Source organism: Athalia rosae, chromosome 1 (genome assembly GCF_917208135.1).
Source record: "Athalia rosae chromosome 1, iyAthRosa1.1, whole genome shotgun sequence".
Classification (NCBI taxonomy): Eukaryota; Metazoa; Arthropoda; class Insecta; order Hymenoptera; family Athaliidae; genus Athalia; species Athalia rosae.
This window is the reverse complement of record NC_064026.1, coordinates 6439233-6460971: the sequence shown is the minus strand read 5'-3', so window position 1 is coordinate 6460971 and position 21739 is coordinate 6439233. Positions and strand designations below refer to the sequence as shown.

At 35.5% G+C, this 21739-nt stretch overlaps 3 protein-coding genes across 5 annotated transcripts; 1 reads left to right on the top strand and 2 right to left on the bottom strand.

Annotated features, from left to right (window-relative positions):
- Window positions 1-107: 107 nt before the first annotated feature.
- LOC105687976 lies at window positions 108-11303 on the bottom strand. The gene is made up of 32 exons (XM_048648909.1): window positions 11088-11303; window positions 10712-10967; window positions 10439-10652; window positions 10117-10353; window positions 9914-10036; window positions 9633-9835; window positions 9414-9534; window positions 9171-9307; window positions 8237-8487; window positions 7891-8149; window positions 7594-7807; window positions 7101-7337; window positions 6890-7012; window positions 6607-6809; window positions 6416-6536; window positions 6204-6332; window positions 4989-5217; window positions 4645-4906; window positions 4321-4534; window positions 4000-4236; window positions 3793-3915; window positions 3458-3660; window positions 3238-3358; window positions 2983-3110; window positions 2276-2487; window positions 1956-2214; window positions 1654-1867; window positions 1275-1511; window positions 1058-1180; window positions 699-901; window positions 513-633; window positions 108-391 (listed from the first exon to the last, which is right to left on the bottom strand). Exons 1-32 carry the CDS (start codon window positions 11296-11298, stop codon window positions 269-271), a joined length of 6048 nt encoding a protein of 2015 aa, XP_048504866.1. The 5' UTR covers window positions 11299-11303; the 3' UTR covers window positions 108-268.
- Window positions 11222-19827, bottom strand: LOC105688227 (adhesion G protein-coupled receptor A3). Of its 3 annotated transcripts, none has more exons than XM_048655523.1 (13): window positions 19670-19827; window positions 19034-19256; window positions 18810-18953; window positions 18653-18724; window positions 18488-18559; window positions 18159-18230; window positions 18005-18088; window positions 17596-17922; window positions 17370-17506; window positions 16435-17286; window positions 16105-16342; window positions 15696-15989; window positions 11222-15609 (listed from the first exon to the last, which is right to left on the bottom strand). In XM_048655523.1, exons 2-13 carry the CDS (start codon window positions 19225-19227, stop codon window positions 13275-13277), a joined length of 4821 nt encoding a protein of 1606 aa, XP_048511480.1. In that variant the 5' UTR covers window positions 19228-19256; window positions 19670-19827; the 3' UTR covers window positions 11222-13274. The 3 variants fall into 3 exon arrangements, with proteins under 3 accessions (XP_048511480.1, XP_048511482.1, XP_048511483.1); XM_048655525.1 differs by having other exon boundaries at window positions 19580-19721; XM_048655526.1 differs by lacking the exon at window positions 18488-18559.
- Window positions 19813-21636, top strand: LOC105688954 (serine--tRNA ligase, mitochondrial). Its single transcript, XM_012405625.3, has 4 exons — window positions 19813-20111; window positions 20225-20943; window positions 21024-21191; window positions 21283-21636. The coding sequence occupies exons 1-4, from the start codon at window positions 20028-20030 to the stop codon at window positions 21605-21607; spliced, it is 1296 nt and encodes a 431-aa protein (XP_012261048.2). The 5' UTR covers window positions 19813-20027; the 3' UTR covers window positions 21608-21636.
- The last annotated feature ends 103 nt before the right edge of the window (window positions 21637-21739 follow it).

Genomic DNA, 21739 nt, shown 5'->3' with positions numbered 1-21739 from the left:
TATTTTTGTACAATTTCATTTCCTTTTCGAATTTTCGTTATACCGTTGTTAGTAATTTTTCCAAAGCTTCAATCACTGAAAATACATTTCCTTATCTTTTATATGTTGTGTGAATAGTCTGGTATTATTATTAGACAGTGAAAATATTCATGAATAACGAGAGTTGATATCTGAATAATGTTGAAGTATCTCAATGGAGATAATTTGATTGAAATATTGTGATGCATGTCCACTCAAAGTTGGCATATGGTACGGAATAATAAATGCCTTATTCCGGCAAATTCTTGTACATATTTATAAGCCGTTGTGCTTCTCGAAATCCCGTATCTATGGCACCATGTACTGTAGCAAAGTGGTGACTACTTGTGGCCTCACCCGCAAACAAGACAATCTAAAATATGATACACCATTCAAAATTACATGATTATTGTCATCAGAATGGTAAGTAGCCAACTTTTATTTCTAAATTCAGAAGTAATTGTCATGTAGCTAAATATGCACAAATAACATACTGGTTTGTCCTCTTTGAATAAAGGGACTGCCAGTTGATCTAATTGAACACCAGGATTTTGAGATTCCACACTTCTATAACTATAGGTTCCACGAAAGTGCTTGTTATTGTGCCATATTGATCTAAAATTTGAATTTTCATTACTGGTTTAGAATTCCATTATTTATGGGTTATAAAATTAACTTACCGTGTAAATCCAGTAGGTCGTGTGATATTGTGTGATTTCCCTAAAAATTTGTTGATCAATGCCAAAGTTTGATTGAACACTTCATCCTCAGGTAGCGATTCCATGTGTCGTGCACTTGCTCCAGATACCCAAGCAATTAGTGTACCAGGTCTATGAAGCAGCTCAAAAATACCAACTACATCCAGTAACCATTTTCTATCCAGCTGCAAAACAGTGAACCCAGATGATTATTGCTGATTGTGATGCCACTACCTCTAGCAGATGAGAAGTATAATTGATGAAAATTTTGCAAGCTATCCCCAGATGTGTGTAGGAGATTGTTTGGATGATACGTTTTAATGTAAAATCTTTGAGCTTACATCATTTTCATATTCTTGTTTATCGTTTTCATCCCATACAAATCCAAAGTTATTGATTTCCTTGGTCCACCATGGTGTTTCAAAAGTAAAAACTATTTTACTGACCACTCCAAACCCTAGACTCTGGAATAAAATGTTAGTTACCAGGCATTTTATTTTATTGGTGCTCTTCAGTCTAATGAACTGATGATTTAATATCATATTCTATAATGCCTACTTGTATAGCATTTGCTTTAGACTCTGGTAAATGTGGTGTGAATAAAGTATCATATTGTTCCTTTAGGACTCCCAATGACAGTGTCACTATAACATGGTCCGCTATGTATCTTTCTCCAGTAGTCGTTATTACTAAAGCTTTACCCTTTGTTGAATCATAATCAATATTCAGAACTTCTTGATTCAACAAAGTGTTATTCCAAACTGGAAGTTCTTCTTCGGGATTGGGGTACTTCTTCTGTAATGTACATATTATAATTGAGGCTTAAGCTGTTTGATAAGATGTTTTATCGTCTATGAATAATATTTTCAAATTTGAATTGTTTCAATTTGTTTATCCGTTCTCTGTAATGTCATTGATAGATGAAATGACGATTTACCGTCAGAATATCAAAAATGGTACTATATGGTTTGTCTTTCCAGTGCACATAGTCATTTCCAGGGGACTCCCAATAGTCTTGATATCCTTTCACTGAAACATCAAACCATGTATCTGAGGCTTCTTCTTCCAATGCAAAGCCTTCAAACAGTTTTTCGAACTGTTTGATTATCGTCTGATCGATTGGTGCGATATTTGAAAGTTCTGTTTCAATGCTGCAAAAAAGAGTCCGAAAAAATGAAGATAAATTTTTCTTCAAAATAGGTGAAGACAGCTTGTAAGCTCGATGTAAAAATTAATCACATTTTCTGGAAGTATTCTCCGACGGAGGTGACGTTCATTCTTGGACAGTGCCCAATCTCATTTTGGATTCTAAAGTAGAAGTCTATTAAGTTTTCACTGACAAGATCGGGTATCTTGTATCCTTTAGAATTGTAAATAGCGATGGGTGGTGTTGAATAGGATGGAATATCCAACAGCTCAAAAGGTGAAGCCAATTCGTAAACAATATTCTCTAATTGCCCATGCACTTGCTGAGCACCTAGCTCTATCCAAGTGTCTCCTACAAAATTTCGTTTTTCTTTGATTTTGCTCTTGAAAAATATCTTGAAAGGATTTCTTACCAAACTGTGCACTGTACACTCGTCCACCAGTTCTGTTCTCTGCTTCTAATATCGTGATGTTTTCAAAACCATGTTCATATAGCTTAGATGCAGCTGCAACACCAGCAGAACCAGCACCGACTATCAAAATCGTTGGCTGATCTCCCATTGTTAATTTCATAAAATACATGAAAACTACCATTACGTTGCACCACAACATTTTCATGAACAGAATTTTATGTTATACCAGATCAAATCAAAACCATGTATAGGTTTACACTGAATTACTAGTGAATGTATAAACTAATGACATTGACAAACAAGCAATTTCAAGCGGGGGATCAATCAATGCTAGAAACTTTTATATCTGAGGGCACATAGTTCGTGAGGTCAAAGATTAACCGATTAGGTGATTGATGGTCAAAGATTTTAGGTCCTATTTTCGCTTGCTGATTTAGGGCATAAAAAGTAATTACTGTTCAAACTAGTCGATGAGCTACATCCAATTAATATAAGCAGATAGTTAAATAATCAGTTCAGTTGCACGCCCTATATGGTACAGAATAATGTTTTAAATATTAGATTGTACTTGATGCATTTATCCAAGTTATATCCAACATAACAATTGCATCAATACAGCAAGCGTTTTTTTTTTTTTGTTACCATTTGTACTCTGCCCATTACATTATAATTGCGTGCTGAATATTTATTACATCATAACATAAAACTAATCGGGTTTAGCTGTAATTTTGTATAGATCTATAAGTCTGTTTGCTTCACGCCACCCAGATTCTATAGCACCGTTGACTGTTGAAAAATGGTGATTACTAGTAGCTTCTCCCGCAAACAAGATCATCTGAAACAGTATCAATTGCATCAGAGATATAAGCCATATGAGGTAGACCTTATGAGTAGATAGAAGATATCAGTTGAATGACTGCATATATCCTATTCTGATATTCGAACTTTTAATTTTTACTTACTGGCTTGTCATTGATCATCAAAGGGGCTGCTAATTGAGCTGCCGAGACATTAGATTCTTCAGATTCCATACTTCTATAGCTGTAGGCTCCACGGAAATGCTTGTTACTGTACCACAATGTACTGAAATTTTTATTTATTTATGATCTATGTATATCAGGAAACGCTTTTTGTGTTCAAAGACAGTGTGCCAATAGTCACTAATTGATAATCCTAACTCACCGCTTAATCCCTGTAGGTCTTGTGATGTTGTACGTTCGTCCCAAAAAATTATTGAGGAGCGTAAACGTTTGGTTCAATACCTGATCTTGGGTCAATGTTTCCATATACCGTGAACTTGAGCCACCCACCCAACCAATTAACAGTCGTGGTCTCTTAGGCACCGTAACAAAGTTTACTAGATCCAGTAACCACTTTTTATCGGGCTGAAAGAGAAATTGACATAATTCTGGATTATCAGGATTCATGGTATCTCTAGTAAATAATTTTGTCTTCAATTTTTTTCTCTCAAGGGGTTTTAAAGATTTCTCAAACGTTTTCCTGGGATCTTCACTCACATCAGTTTCGTATTTTATCCTGTCTTTGTCATCCCATATAAAGTCAAAGTGAACGTTCTCATTATTCCACCACGGTGCTTCAAATGAAAGATAAATTTTAGCAGTAGTTCCAAATCCCAAGCCCTAGGAAGGTATGGATAATGCCAGTTAGGAAAATGCAAGTCACCGAAAGACTGAACAATTATTTTTGATTTCTGATTCTCTCACTTGAATAGTCTTGGATTTAAACTCCGGTAATTGTGGTGTGAATAGAGTTTCGTACTGTTCCTTCAAGACACCCAATGATGTTGTAATAATAACATGGTCCGCTACATAATTCTGTCCAACACTCGTTCTTATCACAGCTTTACCTTCCATTGATTGGTAATCAATGTTGACCACTTCTGTGTTCAACAATGTATTATTCAATATTGGTAGTTCTTCTTCCGGGTTTGGATACTTTTTCTGAAATTGGTATACTCTCTAAATTCACAGTCCTGTTCGATTCATCGAAGAGAAGTATGAATGTGAACACAAGATGGTATTTACCGTAAGAATATCAATGATAGTTCCATAAGCTCTCTCCTTCCAGTGGATACTGTTACTTCCAGGACACCGTGAATGTACTTGATATTTCATAATGGAAAGATCAAACCAGTCATCTACCGCTTCTGTTGATATGGTGAGGGCTTCATATAACTTCAATAACTGTCCCATCAAGGTCTCATTGGCTATCAAATCACTTCGAAGTTCAGCCTGAACTCTGTCAAGTATGGTAACAAATTTCGTTTAACTATGAGCCAAGAACGTTCAGATGAACAAGAGAAAATGTGCTGGTGAAATATCATTCAAGCTGTACCATGAGTTATTTACTTGTGTACATAGTATTCACCAACAGAGCAGGAGATGTTTCCTTCCAGATTTTTGGTAATCTCATGCTTGAGTCTGTGGTGAAAATTTTCGAAATAGTCGCTCAGAGTATCAGGTAACTTATATCCGTTGGAATTGTAAATTTTGAAGTGCTTCGTTGCATTTGGAATTTCCAGAAGTCCCAAAGGTGAAGCAATTTTGTACACCACATTGCAGTTTGTTTGACCTTGTACTTTCTGACCACCAAGGTCTATCCAGCTTTTATCTAATAAAAGGTAATATTTCCTATAATTTGTGATCTAATTTTTGAAATTTTAACAACTATTTCATTGATAGGAAGCACTTACCAAATACTGTACTATACACTCTTCCACCAACTCTGTTCTCAGCTTCCAAAATAGTTATGTTATAGAAATCATTTATGTACAGCTTTGATGCAGCTGCAACACCTGCGGTACCGGCTCCGATGATTACAATCTGCGGCTGTTCTGCTGTTATGAAATTAGCTAGCCACAAAATTTTCAGCCCATGAAGCCACTCCATTTTTGTGTTTGGTATCCTTGATAAGAGGGCAAAATTTCAAGATTGTCGACAATTTATTACACAGAACGAAATACGCTGTTTACATAAAAAAATTTGTGTCTTTTTTCCAATCTTATCTCATGAGCAATTAAAGCATTTTTTTGCTTGTACAGTAGAATCATTTGCTGTGTAATCTCCATCAAAGTTCAATTGTGGTTTAGTTTTAAGTAAATATTTTATTGGTATGGAGAAAATCATCATCAACTGATTACGTGACTCATGAGTTCAAGATTTAAAAGTAATAAAGCAATAGGATATTATGTTAGTCAGCTTAAATGCTGCTTTTATATAGACAGGATCGGTCCCGATAATTACAGATGCAAGCTCATCTGGGTATACATTCCCAGCATAGAAAGTTACTACATTTTTCCAAAAGTCATTGTGGGTGAAAGAATTGAGATTATAGTCTTTTGCTGTCTCTCATCATATGTCTACATACTGATTGCATGCTGTACAAGTGTTGGATTGATATAGATAAATATTTAGTATTGGAAAATGATAAACACATTGTGAGGTCAAAGATTCTACATATGGAAGAATTTTCAATGATAAACTATTTATAGTTCGATTTTTATTTTCTACTAGTTGAGTGAAACCTTCATTTCATTTCGCACCAGAGAAGTGAATAAACAATAATGCGGTAACAGAGTCTATGAATAAACCTAACGTCATTATCAACATAGGGCACGTTCTTGGGTCATCAAACTTTTGTTAATTTCTGTTTATTGTATAATTCACCAAATGCGAATTAGAAGAAACTGGTGATGACCGCGATCAAAGCCCTTTATGCAGTTGACGATTCAGATCTCCTGAAAACAGCATTTTCCAAGTTCAGCCCATTCTTAAGTGATAACGGGGACGAAGTTTTTTAGCATTCAAAGATCATCTAAGTTCTAATTTAGTTCAGATTTAATAATGAAATTGAAATTATAAAATACAATAATTGACTACATAAATTCGAATCCAATGACAAATTATACGTCTTGCGTGTTCTTAGTTTCATTGTACATCTCTATGAGTCGGTTTGCTTCACGGAAACCTGTTTCTATAGCTCCATGAACCGTTGATGAGTGGTGATCATTTGTTGCTTCTCCAGCAAACATGAGTACCTACAAAATAATTGTTATTCAAATGACAAAATTCAATAGTTGTTATGCAGCATTGAGTATTTAAGAAGTTCGAAATTATTTACTGGTTTTTCATTGACGAGTACAGGCTCTGTTAAATCGGCTGGCCAAACTGGAGGTGATTCAGAGGCTAGGCTTCTATAACTGTAGGCTCCCCGGAAGTGCTTGTTGCTGTACCACGTTGATCTGGAATTTTCATTCATAAAGAAAAATGTTCATTACAAAAAATTGCTATTCATTGATAGTACTAACTGACCGTATTATCCCTGTAGGTCTAGTGATGTTATACGTTTGTCCGAAAAATTTATGAAGTAGTGCAAATGTCTGATTCAAGACTTCATCTTCGGAAAATGTTTCCATATGACGAGCTTGTGCACCACTCATCCATGCAAGTAATAGCCGAGGTCTATGAGATACTAGATAAAAACCATCGATACCGAGCAACCAGTTTCTATTAGGCTGAAATGAAATAACAACCATTTAGACATCATGCAAGATTTCATTTTATCAACAACGCCTCATCAATATTTAGACCTCACATCACTTTCACATTCCTTTTTATCATTTTCCTCCCATATAAGTGCAGCACCAGGGAAATCGCTATCCCACCATGGTGTCTCAAAGGATAGATAAATCTTTGCGACAGATCCATAGGCCAAGCCCTACGAATTTGATAAAAATTGCAATTCAACCTATATTAATTGATAGCATAAATTATTACAAGTGAATTCTAATCTCAGTGTCCCATACTTGTATAGCCTTCACTTTAGACTCTGGCAACTGTGGTGTGAAAAGAGTTTCATATTGTGCTTTTAACACACCTAATGATGGTGTTACGATAACATGGTCAGCAACATATGTTTGTCCAGTACTCGTTTCTATTACAGCTTTGCCTTCCACTGATTGATAATTTATATTAACAACTTCTGAATTCAATAAAGTATTGTTCAAAACTGGAAGTTCTTCCTCTGGATTTGGATATTTTTTCTGAAATCAGATCGTGACATAATTCACCTTACTACAACAGAAAAAATGACTGTTATTAGAATTCTTTGTGTCCGAAAATTGCTACACAATTTTATTTGAAATTTGTACCCCTAAGTGATTCTAATTTTACAGTTTTTCAGAATTTCTTCTCTTCCTTCCACTAGCCTGCATAACACGATTCAGTTTTTCTTACATCTAAACAAAATTCCTCCTATATTATTGTAGCATACAACTGTTAAATAAAAGAGTAATTCACCATTAGAATATCAAGGATGGTGCCATATGATCGATCCTTCCAATTGACTATTCTACTCCCAGGACAGTCCCAAAATTCCAAATATCCTCTAGTCGATACATTCCACCAGGTGTCTGAAGCATCTGATCCCATAGTCATTCTCTCAAATACCGACATCATCTGTTTTGCCAGTGTCTCATTAATCATTGGGTACTTTTCCATTTCATTGCTGATCCTACAAAGAGAAAGATGGAAAAAAAATGTTTAAATATGGAACAGTGTACATTGTTACGTTAATTTTACTTCTGAATTATTTACATTCTGGTGAAGTAATCTCCAACTGAAGTTTCGTTAAGCAGTATGAGATCACCTATCTCCTTGTCGATTCTCTCAAAATAATTAAGTAAACCCCTAATAAAAGACCGAGGTATTTTGTGTCCATTCGAACTGTAAACATCAAAGATCATTTCTGGACCTGACGGAATTTCTAATAATCCTAAAGGTGAAGCCATTTCAAAAGCGATATTGCCATATACGCCATGAACATTCTGAGCTCCAAGGTCTATCCAGCCGTCACCTAGAACAGTTTACTTTTTCAATTCTCTGTTTCAAATACTAAATATTATACAGATCAAAATTCGTTGAAATCTGATGAAATGCTCACCAAAAAGTGTACTATACACTCGTCCACCAATTCTGTTTTCAGCTTCTAATACAGTGACGTTGTGAAAATCATGTTCTAATAGCTTAGATGCAGCTGCAATACCAGAAGGACCTGCCCCAATAATTACAATTTTCGGCTCATCTGCTGTTATTGAATTTGTTAGATTTATTATTCCGAGAAGCCAAAACCACCATACTTTCACAAGTATCATTGTCGACGAGAGATTTAAAACCAAAAAATACTTCAAAATTCTTCACTGAATGGATACTGGTGAAGGATAGAATATTTTTGTTCCTTCTGAAGTGCTGTACTAATAATCTATGTCCTCTATATTACAAATTTCTGTCTGGCAGTGATAAGCTCCGCGCAAATACTGCAATAAATTATTCGTTGAATTGCAATGTTGATTGCTGACGGGCAATAGAAAAATCTTTATCAAATGATCTATGCATTGTGAGGTCAAAGATGGAATTAGACAATTCTTTGTGGCGAAGGACTCATAGTTCATTCTATTTTTTATTTGGAGACAGGTCAAACTATCATGCAATCAGATCAATGCCGTGAATAAACATAGTCTCTGTTGCTCAACGATTGATTTTTGAATCGTGGTCCACGAATTGTTAATTGCAATGATAGTTTGGCTAACTAGGACTAAACGGGATTTAGTGTATTAAATGAGAATTAGATAGCAATTCATAAGGTTTCATTGTACCTTCATCATAAGAAAATTAGCGGATACTCAGAAAGATAAGGTAATATTTAATATATGTGATTCTCCTTTGCTTTTTTTTTTTGCAATTCATACGGAAACCGACATATTACGGACGATGTGCAAGAAAATGATAACGAAGGTTTCAGCCCAAAACTTTCTTCCTTATTTTCAAAATCATTTAAATTAATGAACCTATTTACATTTCGTTTCGCGAAAAATTATAACGTAGCGTTAATAGTGCTATGTTTAAGTTTATACATGTATATAAGTCTGTTTGCTTCACGGAAACCAGATTCTATAGCTCCATGAACGGTCGAATAGTAGTGAATGTGTGTAGCCTCTCCTGCGAACATGAGTACCTATAAAATTCCGAATTATTGAAGAGAGATAAAATACATGGAAGTAATGATCGAGAGAAAAAGATTTAATGTTTATCTTGATGTGTTTTCCACGTCAATTACTCACTGGTTTTTCATCAACAAGTAAAGGGACCGCTAACTGATCTGCCCAAACATCAGCTTTTTCGGTTTCCATAGTTCTCAAACTGTAGGTACCAAGGAAATGTTTCTTGTTGTACCAATTGGTTCTGCAATTTATATTGATAAAGTGTTAATTCCAATAAAAATACACTCCTATATACCTCGACATAAACATCGAATCAAACCGAAAAAAAAAGTGACTTGCCTCAAGATTGCAGTAGGTCTGGATATGTTATATGACTTTCCTAAGAACATATCAATTAGTGCCATTGTGTGGTTTAATACCTGTTCCTCCGACAATCTTTCCATATGTCGTGAACCCTGACCATTTACCCAGCAGGATAGTATTCCTGGTTTGTGTTCCACCGTGTGGATTACATTTACATCGAGTAGCCATTTTTTATCGGGCTGTAAAATTTAAAGCTGAAAATAGTATTACTTTGGTCGAAGTAAAAAAATTAGGTGCCGATGATATCTTTAACATACATCATTTTCAAAGAGCTGTCTTTCTTCATTATTCCACAAAAATACACTTGAAAACGTAGGAACAGGCCACCATGTGGTTTCAAAGGACAGGAAGATTTTACCAACAGATCCAAATGATAAGCCCTATAAAAACAAAATTATGATATCAGTCAAATGCCTATGATGGTGCAGAGTTAAAGCAAAAACTGCTGATGGGCACTTACCTTTATTGTTCGCACTTTATACTCTGGCAAGTTAGGAATGAACAAAGTGTCATATTGAGCTTTCAAAACACCTAGTGACGCCGTCATGATAACGTGATCTGCTACATAGTTATGTGAATTATTGGTTTCTACTAGAACCTTGCCTTTCACTGAATTATAATTGATTCTCACAACTTCTGAATTCAATAACGTATTATTTATTACTGGAAGTTCATTCTCGACATTAGGGTACTTCTTCTGTAAAATATTTAAAAATTACACTGTTACTAATATCCCCAAGTTTGCTCTGCTGACCAACCGTAGTAGCAGGTACGATAAATACCATCATGATGTCAAGAATAGTTGAATATCCCTTATCTTTCCAATTTACGTCTTGACTTCCTGGACATGTCCAATATTCTAAGTTCCCACTCGCAGATACGTCGAACCAACTGTCTGATCCATCCATAGCGTTTCGCAGGCCTTCAAATATCCAGGTAGACTGTTTCAGTATTGTCTGATTGATCGCTGAGTACTTACGGGCTTCAATAGTTAGCCTATGGAAAATAATAGAGTATATTTATTAGGAAGATGACATAATCAATAAGCTACCTACGCCCTTGTAAAATATTCTCCGAGAGAACCATTGTATCCCTTTGAATCCTCAGGCATTTTGTCTGAGATATTATTGTATAATGCCATCAAATCGGCAGTAAGCGCAGGGGATATTTGAGATCCTTTGGAATCATGTATAGTAACGAAATAGTCATCTACTGGTACTTCCAGTAGTCCTAGAGGAAAAGCTAATTCAAAGACAATGTTGTTTGTTTCTCCGTGAACCCATTGACCCCCTAGGTCTATCCAATTTCCACCTGGAAATGGTTAACACTCTTTATATATAGTTCTCCATGACTGGAGTTTAACTTTTTTTCGAGAAAATTGGTTAATATGAGACAGGAAACATTGGAGAATGAATTGACTGAGATACTGACCAAACCATGTAGTATGTACACGTCCACCGATTCGGTTTTCAGCTTCCAGAATAGTGATGTTATTAAAACCGTTCTCATAAAGTTTGGACGCAGCTGCAATGCCAGCAGCTCCAGCACCAATTATAATAATTTTCGGTTCATCTTGTTTCGTTAATTTTGTTAAATATAAAATTACTACTACATAGAACCATGAAACTCGATAATATTGCATCGTGAATTATTTTATTCAAAACTGAGAACCACTGGCTATTTATAACTTGAGCAATGCTATCATTGAAGCCCAACAAAGTCAACAATGTGCATCTTTAATTAAGTTATTTGAACTTGTATATCTTATTGATGGTATACCTAGAATATTACTATTGCTAAGCTCAGCACTCTTCAACTGTTCATGAGTTAGAAGAGGACTGGATAGTAGCGAACACTGAGCATAATAGAACCCATCTAGCTTATCATGTAAAATAGTGCAAAATATATTTACTGACCAGGAGCACCTTGAACATCAAGTGGTATTCATAAAACAATTTACGTAACATGATAAAAGTTTAATGTCACACAACTTGGTCAAGTTAAAATTCAGTTCAACTGTTGACACGTGATGCCCATTGTCTAGCATTTCTCTATTGTATGTCTGATAAATGATTGAAAGCAGCGATGAACTTATTGAGACTACCTATTACATGAAATTGTTCAAACAACATTTGATATAAGTAAACTAAGTGAATCACTAAGCAGATAGATGAATGTACAAAGTATATTCGAGGACACTTAGAAACCTATTTCTAATCCAGATCTGTTGACACCTCTATGAATTGTAGTCGAAAAATTACACCGTAGGTAATGTAATTTTGATATAAAATGGTTACTGATATTCAATGATACTAATTTATCTAGAATCACTCGAGTCTCTATTTACAGTTAAGGTAAATTCATTTATTTGAAAAGTACAAATTATTTACAATATAATCTGCAACTAATGTCACTAAAAGCAGGATATGTAGGATCATATAATTATAGTGTAAGCTTTTACATAATTTGAGTATGTTTTTTCTATAGAAAAACAAGTCATTGTATTCCATTTACATGTACATAAATTTAACTTTGAATTATGAATAACGAACGTGCCAACGTTCAACTCTGTTTTATGGAGAAATCGCACTGTCATTTATATTTCAAAAATAAGTCGAAATTGTTTGTATTTCTAATTGATTAGAAATTCAAATAGAGAAACGTAACGTTTTGAGATCATTTGATACAGTCCTGCAAGTAACGCTGCCTATATTTTGGCAATTCAAAATAAACTTAGTCACGTCTTTTCTGAAAGTATTAATTTGGTACAACAAAGTTTACATTAAAATGGCGTTATCTGTGTCGATCAATTACATATTAATACGTTTTATTGACTATAAATATCATGTCATGATAAGGGCACTAGAAAATGATAAAATAATAACCAATAGGGTCAGAATAATTTTTTGTTATTTACAACGTCAGATCACTTGAATAAATACATATGAGTGGAATACTCATCAATAATAAAAACAAAAACCTAATATAAATGGGCAGAGCAGTTAGCACATGGTACGTAATAAGAATAAGCGGATGTGATTCCATAAGTTGTAGTTTTGATGAATGATAATTTGATTTTCAATTATAGAATCACATAATCGACTTGTTACCGAATTATTGGCACATTATTGGAAGATTCTTCGGAGAATATTATAATAAGGTACGTATTTCGATTTTTGTTTGTAAAATGTGGATGTCAGTGCAGGAAATCTATGCCTGAAAAATGATTTATTAACAGCTGTACAAAGAATCTGTCTATATCGAGTATTAATTTAAAAGTATGCATACTTTTTGTTGATCTGTTGATTCAAAACCCATTGAACTGAGCTATTCAAAACACTCCTAATAAATTTCTTGATTCCAAGTAATTTAAGGTTTGATAAAATTTATACCTGATAGATGGCAATGAACATAATTAACGGAACCATTTTCTTAATTCCACATATAATTGAGGCACATTAATATTTGAAATGGCTCAAAATATATTTTACTACCTAATAATATGTTTGATATCACGTAATATCAAAGGTAATGATTATCACGTTTTCTACTTCCTGCACTAGATGGTTTCCAATAATTATGTGACCGCAAAGATAAATTTTAAATCTTAATTGAGACTCACACGCTCGTTTCTTTTTTAACAGTATCGGAATAAGGAGAACTTTCAGAGTATATTTCGTCATCGGTATTCAGGTCGACAAATGCTTGTCCAACATTAAAATTTTCCTCTCTCTCATCAACTTTTTCACTATCCTCAGCTTCTGAAGATCGAAAAACATTATCAGAGAACAGGGAATTGTCGATAAACGTTAGATCATTAAGAGAATTGAATTCCTTGCTCAGATATTCTTCCATTTTATTTGGCGATGTACTAAAACTACTGCCACCGTTCACATTCTGAATCTGTAAATGTCCCAGAGATCTAAAATCATGATCATTGCTGATATCTAATAAGGAAGTAGCGTAGGTTGGCACATCCTGTACTTGTGTATACGTATTCTCACTATTTAAGCTATTTACTTCAATGAGCGATTGCTGGGATCGGCTAATCATTTGCTGTGAGTTATGAACTTGGTCATACAAGTGGGAACTTGTTATGCTTTGTAAATCCATCATTGAAGGTCTAGAATATTCGTTACCACACTGCCTAGAACTGGTTACAGACGTAACATCATTTAAAGAGCGATGATAGTTTCTTGCCTCTATCAGATGATCTATTGGCAAGCAATATAAGCTGTTGGAGCAATTTAATTTTTTTGGCAATTCGAAACGTGAGTTTGTTTGTTGTTCGTCTAAGTCACTCATTTCATTCGCACTTGAACACTGAAAGTTTTTGTCAGATTGCTCTAGCGTTTCACCGATTTCAGGAAGATTATGATCACTTCTCTCACTAGTCATTTGTGTCGACTCAATTTCAGAACTATATTCTAAACTGCATTGTTGTGAGACGTTTCTGAGATGTTTTTCCATTTCAACTTTACTCTCGCCATCTGAATTATTCAAGCTAGTATTAGTGTACTGTTGTTTATGTTGGGGAGTGTTTCTTGGTGAAATTGTACAACTATCCAATTCCCTGTTTTGACCATCATTGTTCATTTTCTTTGCATTTCGAATCAAATTTTCTTGCCCAATTACAAAGCGCATTGGAATGTTGCGCTCTTCAGAAATACTGCCTCCACTATCAGACAAAATGTTCACATTTTTAATGCCATTTACAGGATTTAACTCAACGTGGATATTGGTATTGTTTACTTTAGCACTTGTACTGAATATACTTTTTTCAATGTTTGATTCCAGTCTAGCAGGTCTTGGTAAAGAGATACAACTGCCACCGTCGCTAGTAGCTCCGCCATCGCCTTGTTTTCGAGGGCCCAAATTACTATTTTTGGTATGCCTCCTCTGCTTTTTGAAAAATTTTCTAGCCACGCCACTCTGATGTGGATTGTAGAACATTTCCACTGACGCAAGAGTAGGTTCTGTGTATGTAGTTACGGAATTATTGGACCTGTATTGCTGCCGGTGTAGGACAACCAGGTTAACGTTAGCTATTTTGGCAGCGGTCGTTGCGTCCATAGCGTTGAGATCAACGGCTTTTGTCAAGTTCGAATTACGAGATTTATTCGTATGCCTTGACGAATTATTCGAATTGGTATCTGACATTACTTGGGTAGCTTGAGAAATTGAAACTGGTGCTAAACTCTGAACGAGTGGTTGTGAGGGGACTACGGGATTGGTGTCTGATACACTTCTAGTCCTACAACATCTATTTTTTCTTTTTTTGAGCCAGCAACGCATACGTAACCATTGAAAACGTACATCGCTTCGAGCTATGCCATAGAAAAAGAGAATAAATAATCCCAAACTGCTCGATGAAATCGTATATATAATGCTGAATATAGCTGCCTCGTGAGCGATATATGGAATCAAAGGCTTTGCTACGGCAGAAGCTCCAGAGACCCACGTGATTAGATATAAAATTAATACTATCATTTGTCCTTTGAGCTGTGTTATTTGGGAGTGCTCTAAATCTTCAACTTCGGAAGACGCAGTTTGTGCACTTTGCATACTATTTCTATCATTTGTTGCATTAACATTTGGTTCAAGTAATTCCAAATCCATATTTTCTGTAGCCTGAGTGCCCTCAGAGAGTTGTGCGTTCTGATCAATATTTCTAATTGCACATCGTATCAATAAATAGAGTATTATTAAATAAACGACCAAGATTACTGCAGGCACAAACAATGCTGCAAGAGCAGGACCGGAAGTTAAAAAGCAATGAGTATAACTTGCGTATTCTCGAAGATTTATAGCTCCCGAGATTCCACAGATAATGAGAGCAATTCCCCATCCAACCAAGTATAATCCAAGCAATGGTTTCTGAATCGGCTGATCCTGCAGTTCGTCATCCGCCACAACATCCAAATCGGACTTGGATAATCGTTTGTACATATTGCTGGAAACAATTCAATAGATTCAGATGATAAATAGAGTAACATGGATTAGCAATATACGGTATGTCTAAGTACATCAGAATATTACCTGGCAGAAACAGACATCCAGAGTAAACCACACAAGGATAAATAATGCAGAGTTAATCCAATACTCTGGCAAACATAGATGTTTTCCGTCTGTTGAATTCCTGCCGTATACAAGAAGCAGAGAAGAGCTATTGATACCCAGGTGTTGACCAGACAGTGTTTAACTTTTTTCGGCATCATAATCGATGTGTGGCAAATTAAATAAGTGACAGATGCACACGCCAAACATATTATGGCAATAAAACTTCCTACATAAATTGCTGGGTGAGAAAATTTGAATTTTGCCCTTGCCATGCTAGAAATAATTATCATGATTACAATGTGCATTGTTCGGAAACATAAACAACGGAATTTAAACAACTTCATCTGATATATGTGAAATTTAGAAATCATAAGCCCCTGCAGCCTACCGCTCATTGTCCTTCAGGAAACTAGAGTCTTGCAGCAGTCCGTAATAACCAAGTCGGTCACAATGGAATACTATGAGATTATTCACCAACTGTGATAAATAACACCCATCGCTAGTCCACCCTCTGGGATCTCCAAAATCCCATACTACTGGTCGGGGCCTACTTCCAGAATAATGGTATTGTGGTGCTTTCAACGTTACATATACTGGCTCTGTCAAGTTAGCTACTTGTACACCAACTGCAAATTGAGGGAATGTTTCTCAATTTCATACGTTAATATCAAACTGGATGGAAATTTATATCCAACTGGCAGTGAAAATCATAACTTACTTAGTTTGCTGCCAATAACACAGGACGAAATATCCATTTTATGATTTCCCGTAACAATGGGGAATAATCTATTGTCACTGTACATAGAAACCATGAGCTGGTGAGCCACTGTAACACCATCCAAATTCCGTAGCAATGATGCAGGTAGTTGAATAGAGGCTTCAACAACCTTATCCTTGGTATTGATGAGCGCCGTCTTGTTATTTGTAGCACAATGTAAAAGCCTGATATCTGAATCACTGGCTAATACATTACTGCTGTACCAGGTGCACGTCAAACCAGTAAAACTTTCACGTTTCACTCTAAACTCTTCCAAAGCCATATTTTTTTGGTGTGATTGTATAGACGGTGTAAATTCAGTTATTGTTTCAATAGCTTTTACCAGTCTTGTGCATGCGAGATAATTAACTTCAGCAATTTTCAGCATCTCTTTAGGTAACTTCATTACCACATTGACAATATCGACGAGCATTGCACCAAGTTCTTTCTCTTGCACCAAAAACTGCAAATAGTTTTCAATTGTAAGAGTTATGAAATTAATTTCTACTGGGTCCGTCAACTTGCTACTGTCAGCTGTATAGTTTTTAAAGCTCTTTGCTGTTTCTAAGAGACTGCCTTTAGTCAGTGATAAATTAACTTTTGAAAATTGTTCCAAAACTTTTGTTGTATGAGATACATATGGGCAGGATTCTGTGTTCAACGTTTCCCACTGCCCGGTTTGATTGCATTGATACGACGCTTGTAGAGACAACTGCATTGGGCCAGATAGTCCATTACCTTCACACGGTAGCTCTACCCTCCAACCAATAATAGTTCTGGGCCAAGAGTACACACCTTTGTTGTTCCTCGTTACTGAAAAAAAAAATTTTTTCAATCAATTCCCCTTTAAGATAGTAACCTGCAATTGCTAATTATACAATTCTTTACAATATTACCTGCTAATGGACAATAACGAGTGTCCTCGGAAATAACAATTATAGTGATCGTTTTTGACCGATTGCCATGCACTGAAACTAGCTGACAATGCCATTGCCCATTGTGCTCATCTTTGAATGGGAGGATAGTAAGTAAGCTAAAAATCAATGAGTTTTAGTCATAAGTCATTCTTATCCACTCACACAACAGACTATTATCAATCAGCTTGAAGCTCATCTTGCATACCTATCGACAATACCACTGTCCGTAAGATTTCTGTTTTCAACTTTGATATTGGGTAAACTTGTTTCAGGATTTGTGTAGTTTTCAATGTCACGAGTGTCTGCGGTAATCGGATTCCATAGCCAATTCAATTTTGCAGTTTTATCCTCCGTAATGCCAGGAGCTCGACACTTCATCTGTATGGAATCTCCAGCAAAAACAACTTGATTTTGATCTGGCATCATCTCGATTGTTGGTGTGGCCAACTGACACTGAATCTCCTCTGAAAGTCGCAGCTTCTTCATGGGCTGCCCTTTGAGATTTTCTGGCGAGGAGCATTTGGGTGCTGGGCTGTTGATGATATTCAAATATATGCTATATGTAATTGATAAAACAGATATGAGCTGTGGACAAGCTAAAGATAGTGAATTACCTTAATTTAACAGATGAATTTCTGATCCAATTACTAAACCAGTATAAGTTGCAATCGCATGCCCATGGGTTTCCAGATAGATCTCTGGAAATGATTTTCAATTACTAACAATCACTGTATAGTATCCCAAACATGGCAAGGTACGTGTACTTACAACTGCTTCAAAGAATTGAGCCCATAAAATGTACCATCTTTTAAAGTAGTCAGGACATTTTGATTGAGTTTGCTATAAATCAAATATTTAATATTATTGAATTCGTTTTATTTTAAATGAAAGATTCAAAATTTCAAGGGAACACAAGTGAAGTATGAGTTTCAATGAGCCAGATTTGTCAATCAACCTGTTAATTATACACTGTCCAAGCATGCAATCGACCCTATAGAATGAAGAGGTATACCTATAAACATGGTATTCTTAAAATAGGAATAACAATCATCAGCTAAAACAAGCCAGATGAAAATAGCTAGAATAAATTAACTTACAGGCGATCTAAAACCAGCAAATCATGAAATAAGGTTGTCTCCATGGCGCTTAATTTATTCCCTGATAAATCACTGGCAAAGAAAGCAGAAATATTGTCATAAGCAGCAAAAAAAAAGACATTTGTTTTAAGTAACTTTCTCAGTATTGAGAAGTGTTGAACTTACAGTCTTTTGAGTTTTGTCAGCTGCCTGAATGCATGGGCATCAATAGTGGTAATTTGATTTCTACTCAAATCTCTGTGAAAAGAACAGATAAAAAAAATCTTACAATTTTACCTCTGCTTCTGCTCTTAAATATAACTAAGTATGACCGCTTACTTACAATCTTTCAAGATTTTGGAGCCCTTGAAAAGATCCTTCATCTATAGAACTGATTTTATTGACCGATAAATTTAGGCGCCTCAGATTGGTTAAGTTTTTCAACACTTCAGATTCTATGAGATAGATTTCATTTTTACTTAAATCCCTACACGAAATAAAATAAATTACAGATTATTGACATGGTTTGCTAATTACAAAGAACTGAGAAAATAGAAGTGTTATTACAGTTGAACTAGTTCCACGCTGACTCCACTAATATCAATTTCTTTAATCTCGTGAAGACCACTTTCGCATTTGACTTTTAACCATTCCGATTGGGCACCAATGCGTCTACAGAAACATCGCAATGGACAAGCATAGCTGCCGATAAACTCTAACATTTGAACCAAAATCCATAACAGAAGCACAGCTCTCGTCATCTTGGAGCTCTGGAAGGTCCTCCAAATTTCTATAATATAGAAAAAAGGAAAGTGTTCAAGTATATTATGCAGTAGTATTCAATTGAACATCTGTTTTGTGCAATGATTACAGAAAACAAGACTGAAATGTTCATTAGTAGAGAAATCTTCTATATTTATGGTGAGTATTGATATTGGAAAGAGTGATTAGTCCATATCTCGAATACGTATAGATGCTTTGTGACACAAATTATTGAAACATTAAAATACACGTGAGCCAGTGAAGAGTGTGGAATTTTTAATTCAAGAATTGAGATGACGAATAGACAGATAATCGGCAGCAGTTGCTTCTACTGACATAAACAAAACATACCATTGTTATTTATACTCAAAGCTAAGATGGTATCAGTGAAATGAGCTTGAGTTCTGAGAGTGACTATGATAAAGCAACAAAACTACATACGGATACGGTTCAGCGTCGTGTTATTTCACATTGTAAATATGAACGCGAAGCAACCTTTGGATGCATATCATAACTTTTCTGACACCCTGACACCCATGGTAATCGGACATCAATTTACACGCTACCGAGGGTTGGCGATACCACCGAAGAAAACGAGACGGTGAAAATTCGAACACCCAATAGCAATGAGGGTTTCTTTCTTCTAAATTTATCATTGGTAGAATTTTTCGGTCGGAAGTTCGGCGCCTGCGCTACGAGTTTCATTCAAGTTAATAATAATTTATATTTCTACACACTTTACACAAATTCTTTGGCTTCTCTACATCAGGAAGTTCCAATCTTATTCTGTAGATTTTAGATGAAAACTAGGAACCTCACAATGAACTTTGGAAAACGGTTAATCGGAATTTACAGATACAGATCACTTGGTACGAATGTAAAGGTATAAAATAAACAAAGTTGTAACCTCATAACTAATCACTTTGAATCTCTGCCATACCTGGGAAACAATAATGCCTAAATTTGTTTTCACTTCATTTCATTTACATGCTTCAGAGCCTTACCACGACATCAAGAGTCTTCTCAGAGTTACCTCAACCAGAATATGACATTAACTACTTATGCAACGTGAGCAATAAAGAAATAATCTCTGAAAATATAAACCGGAGAAAAGGCATAGGCAATATCAACAAAGTCCATGAGCTTCTGAGTAATTCTGCCTCGAAGGATTTACTGAATGTTGAACTCGAAAAGATTCCAAATAAAACAGATCCAACAGTACTCCAGTATGGCAATGAGGCACATGTTTTGAACACTTGTGGTTCGATGCCCAGTTTCAACTTCAAACCAAAAGAGTTTGAAGATATCGCAAAAAATTTGAAACTTATTCGTACTGAAAATTTAGGAAATTTGAGTGGGTCAAGAAGTTACATGCTTTTGGGACATTTGGCTGACCTGGAAGAAGCCCTAATTTTTTACACAATTCATGAATTAATTAATAGAAATTTCCAACTTATATCAGTACCTGATATATTGCCCACAGCGGTTATAGAGCGTTGCGGAATGATCATTGGTAATGAAAGAACTCAAGTCTATTCACTGGATCATGTGCATGGTCCTGATCTAAGTTTGTCAGGAACTGCAGAGATGTCTATAGCAGGAAAACTAGCCAGAGCACGGTTATCTCTGGATCAGTTACCATTGAAATATGCTGCAGTTAGCAGATGCTATAGAGCAGAAGCTTCAAGTATTTCAGAAGAGAGAGGTATTTATAGGTGTGCCAATTTTTTTGCCTTTATAAATTGGTCACCATCACCCAAACTTCATGTATTTCATCCGAGATATTTTATTACAGGGTTCACCAATTCACTAAAGTAGAAATGTTCATCTGCTGTCAACCACATCAATCCTGTGATATCTTGAATGAACTTAAATCTATCGAAGAAGACCTCTTTATTAATTTGGGCCTGCATTTCAAAGTGTTGGACATGCCTCCACATGAATTAGGAGCTCCAGCTTATAGGTTTACCTCACACATCATATTAGTCCATCATGTAACATTTTCTTAACAATTTAAATATTACAAGCTTTGATGATTATTTTCCTATGTACAGAAAATTTGACATCGAAGGATGGATGCCTGGGCGACAACAATTTGGAGAATTATCCAGCTGTAGTAACTGCACAGATTATCAGTCTCGTAGGCTGGATATTAAATATGAAACAGAACGTAACGAATTAGAACACGTTCATACTCTAAATGGGACAGCATGTGCGATACCAAGAATGCTAATAGCCCTTTGTGAAACGCATCAGACCAAAGACGGTGATATTAGAGTACCTGAAAAACTGTTAGCATATATGAGGGGAAAGACGATTATACAAAAACAGCGCTTAGCTGGAATGCGATATGTTAAACATAAGCCTAAAATCAACTGAAATACATTAAAAAATGTTCCAAACACAAATTATTTTTACATCTTACTTTTTTCAATCCTGACCTATTGGTTAAATTTATTAATAATTTCAGAGCTATGGCAATAAATCTATATTTTCAAAATAGAATAATCA

What these genes read in the sequence shown, in the direction of transcription:
- LOC105687976 (XM_048648909.1), bottom strand. Translation starts at nt 11,298, where the DNA reads ATGCAATATTATCGAGTTTCATGGTTCTATGTAGTAGTAATTTTATAT. An exon ending in GGAGAATATTTTACAAGGGC is followed by an intron (nt 10,653 to 10,711) that starts GTAGGTAGCTTA and finishes TATTTTCCATAG; the next exon opens with GCTAACTATTGAAGCCCGTA. An exon ending in AGCACTATTAACGCTACGTT is followed by an intron (nt 8,488 to 9,170) that starts ATAATTTTTCGC and finishes CATTCAGTGAAG; the next exon opens with AATTTTGAAGTATTTTTTGG.
- LOC105688227 (XM_048655523.1), bottom strand. Translation starts at nt 19,227, where the DNA reads ATGACGAGAGCTGTGCTTCTGTTATGGATTTTGGTTCAAATGTTAGAG. An exon ending in GACAGTGGTATTGTCGATAG is followed by an intron (nt 17,507 to 17,595) that starts GTATGCAAGATG and finishes ATTGATTTTTAG; the next exon opens with CTTACTTACTATCCTCCCAT. An exon ending in TGTTATTGGCAGCAAACTAA is followed by an intron (nt 16,343 to 16,434) that starts GTAAGTTATGAT and finishes CTCAATTTGCAG; the next exon opens with TTGGTGTACAAGTAGCTAAC.
- LOC105688954 (XM_012405625.3), top strand. Translation starts at nt 20,028, where the DNA reads ATGAAAACTAGGAACCTCACAATGAACTTTGGAAAACGGTTAATCGGA. An exon ending in GAAGAGAGAGGTATTTATAG is followed by an intron (nt 20,944 to 21,023) that starts GTGTGCCAATTT and finishes ATTTTATTACAG; the next exon opens with GGTTCACCAATTCACTAAAG. An exon ending in TTAGGAGCTCCAGCTTATAG is followed by an intron (nt 21,192 to 21,282) that starts GTTTACCTCACA and finishes TCCTATGTACAG; the next exon opens with AAAATTTGACATCGAAGGAT.